Source organism: Phytophthora infestans, genomic scaffold, assembly GCF_000142945.1.
Source record: "Phytophthora infestans T30-4 supercont1.137 genomic scaffold, whole genome shotgun sequence".
Classification (NCBI taxonomy): Eukaryota; Oomycota; class Peronosporomycetes; order Peronosporales; family Peronosporaceae; genus Phytophthora; species Phytophthora infestans.
Window position 1 is genome coordinate 200,419 of NW_003303622.1, and position 3,100 is coordinate 203,518.

Genomic DNA, 3,100 nt, shown 5'->3' on the forward strand with positions numbered 1-3,100 from the left:
TCTCAACTGTCTCGTCGTGGGGCGGAGGATTGCCAAGAGTCTCACAGAGATGGCAGAGATCGTCGTAGCCTCCTAACCAGAAAATTCGCATAGATATATCGAAAACAATACATTTTTCTTTTTGATGAGGCCACAAAAGTCACTGTCTTGTTGCCTCAACTACAGCGTCTTTGTAGCCTGGAAGGTCTTGCTGTGATCCGGACCTGCTTCATCACGCGCGTGTAGGTTTCCGGACGGTAACCGATATGAAACAAAATCTGGAGCTACACGAACATCGGAGCGGTGATCAGATCCTGGTCCAGGCTGTCGAAGAGTGCCGGTTTGCGACGATCGAAGACGCCGTGACCAATGGACTGCAGGATCCAGCGTGGATGGCCAATGCGTGCATACTGTGCACGTTCATGGCCTTGTCACCCTCGACAACGAAGTAGTAGGCATGTACGATCCAGACGGAGATGATGGCGACGACTGCCAAAGTGCCAGTACTTGACTACGAGCGCGACCCAATCACACACTTCTTCATGTCGAGCTCATTGCACTGCACCATCAAACATGGTAGATGAACGCAGAATCAACATGCTAGAAACGTTCATTTTATAACATTTATGAACGTACTTGTGTTTTTCTTAGAGCTGCGTTGGTGGTCGGTCTTGGGTGCCGCTGCTCTGGACGGAGTGTGGTGCTGGAGCGCTTGGGCTCAAGTTGGAGAATGACACTGCAAAGCTAACTTAATGGCTAAGGGGCACGTGGACTCCACCGTCCCAGCCACAACCTCGTAGAGTGTGGTCTTTGCTCGGATTCCAGCCGAAATGTAGTGCCATGGCACGCTGCAAGGGAAAGTGAGGCGTCGTTGACTGCGACTCGCTGTTGCTGCAGCTACAACATGATCGCTACAACTTAGTGCTCGAATCACTTCACCTATGCTTATGATTCGAACAAAAGCACTGACATGGAGTGTTTGATTAGCTTTGTGCTAAGTGTTACTGCTTCCTATATGTGTGGACACTCCACTTTTATTTTGTGAGTGATAGCTGTCCTGCATTCTCCTTTTTTTTGGTGGCGGTTCGAACTTATTTGGTGGAGTTACACCTACCTCCACTCAACACTGTGCGCTAACGTCCACGGTGGCGCCGTAGTCATCCGAAGTGGCAAGCAATGAACTCTCGTCCGACGTGACACTGCCCTTACTGACCGCTGGGCTCTGTGTGGTGTAGCTACGCGCCAGGTACGCGAATCCGGCTGAAGCCACCAGTGAGAGCGGGAACACGATGAAGCCCGCAATACCCCACATAGTGCGGCCGCCCAGCACTTCGTAGACCCATCCACCGCCAAGCGTACTGAGGCCACCACCGATGCCACGCTGGACGCCGAAGAGCACGCCGATCATCGTACCTTCCGTGCCCTTGGGAGCAGCCTCGTAAATGTAATTTGTGAAGGCCGCCAATAATAATCCATACGTCAAACCGTGCAAGACCTCGATCGGGAGAACCAGCCACGGGTTCTGAATGAACGCATACGTGATCATGCGGATGCCGTAGGCGACCAAGCTCACGAGAATGCACTTGGCCGTTCCGAAGCGCTCAATGATTTTGTTAGCGTGGAAGAAAAATGGCAGCTCCGAGATGGTCTCAACAGCGACGACTACACCGACGATATGCGGGTTGTTGCCGGACAGGTTAAAGAGGTATAGAAACAAGCAGGGAACCCGAAAAAGTTATATGCGTAAAAAATAATCCTATTTTTTTTTATTTAATTATCAATTTATGGCTGTCAACAACGGGAACAACCCCAATTTTGAGTAAGGTCTAGTCAAGTTACAGCGTGGGGACGCGCTGAACGTCGCGGAAAAATTAGCCTGCGCTGAATTTAGGTCGCCTGATCTCGAACGGTCGTCTTCAAGAGCCGTCGAAGAGCGTTCTATTGTGAGAGCGGCGTTCAAGAAACGCAATTGCGCACTACGTCGACGTCGCGTACATCCCGCCAACGTCTAGCGAGTGTGAGTGCTTCTTCTATCTCGCTAAGCTGGTGCTGTCTGATCTACGGAAGCAAATGTCTCCAGCCAGGCTCGAGAATATAATGTTTCTGAACTACAATCGTGACTTGCGAAGTTTTGCAAATAATTGAATTATTAATTTTCTCAGCTCACATCGATGTATTAATTTAAGTATTGCATTTTTGGGTTCCCTGGAAACAAGAGATTGTCGATAAGGCCCCCCATTACACCGGAACATATCACGATCATAAACAGAGCGAGCACGTCGTGCTGGCGAAGAATGGCCTTTAGACTCTTGAGTAACTCGCCCTTCTCGTGTTTTTCCGCCTCGTGCTGGAAATTCGGGACGTACGTCAGCAACAGGAAAAGCGAAATGCTCGATAGGATGAGCACCATGTTGAAGCACCACTAAATACCCAGAGACGAAGCCACGACACTTGCAAAGTAGCCTCCAGCACCGTAACCTGCGGCGCCGTACAGGCGTTGTTTGCCATAGTCTCCAGCCACACGCTCCAGCCACGCCATGGACGCGTGATCGAGCAGTGAAAACGACGGTTGCGTCTGGAAGTTGGCGATGAACACCATCACGCACATGAGCGGGAACGACGTAACGTACTGGATGGAGAAGAACAAGAATGCCGCCGATACGAGGCACATCGTGTGTGCGAGCTTCTGGTTGTGGATGCCGTCCGCGATCGCTCCCCAAACCGGCGGACTGACAATCAGGGCTCCCCAATATGCCATACTCAATATATTCTGCTGCTATTACGCCAAGACAATAATAATGGCATTATTCCCTAAGCTGACTACGCATACTCTGCCTGATAGCTTTAACACTAAATCCTTCTTGTTGTACGATAGAAACATAAGCAGTTCAAGAGTGTTAGGGTCCATGGCTTTCCTTAGGTCGGTCAGAACCAGCTTGGCTTGACTGAAGAAACGCTCGCACTCGTTCGACGTGGGTGGAACCCACTCGAGAGGAAAGTATTGCGGTGGAGAGCGCGTCACAGGGGCCTTCTTGAAGGCCGACGCGAGAAATGACTTGAAAACTGCTGGATTTTCCACTGTGTCGTCGCTGCTGCGCTTGAGATGAATACACGCCGCTTG

At 50.6% G+C, this 3,100-nt stretch overlaps 1 protein-coding gene across 1 annotated transcript; it reads right to left on the reverse strand.

The window, feature by feature from the left end:
- Positions 1-1,099: 1,099 nt before the first annotated feature.
- On the reverse strand, positions 1,100-2,737 carry PITG_20027 (Major Facilitator Superfamily (MFS); the record flags this gene model as incomplete). Its single annotated transcript, XM_002895729.1, has 3 exons — positions 1,100-1,627; positions 2,237-2,369; positions 2,418-2,737. 3 exons carry the CDS (start codon positions 2,735-2,737, stop codon positions 1,100-1,102), a joined length of 981 nt encoding a protein of 326 aa, XP_002895775.1.
- Between the last annotated feature and the right edge of the window lie 363 nt (positions 2,738-3,100).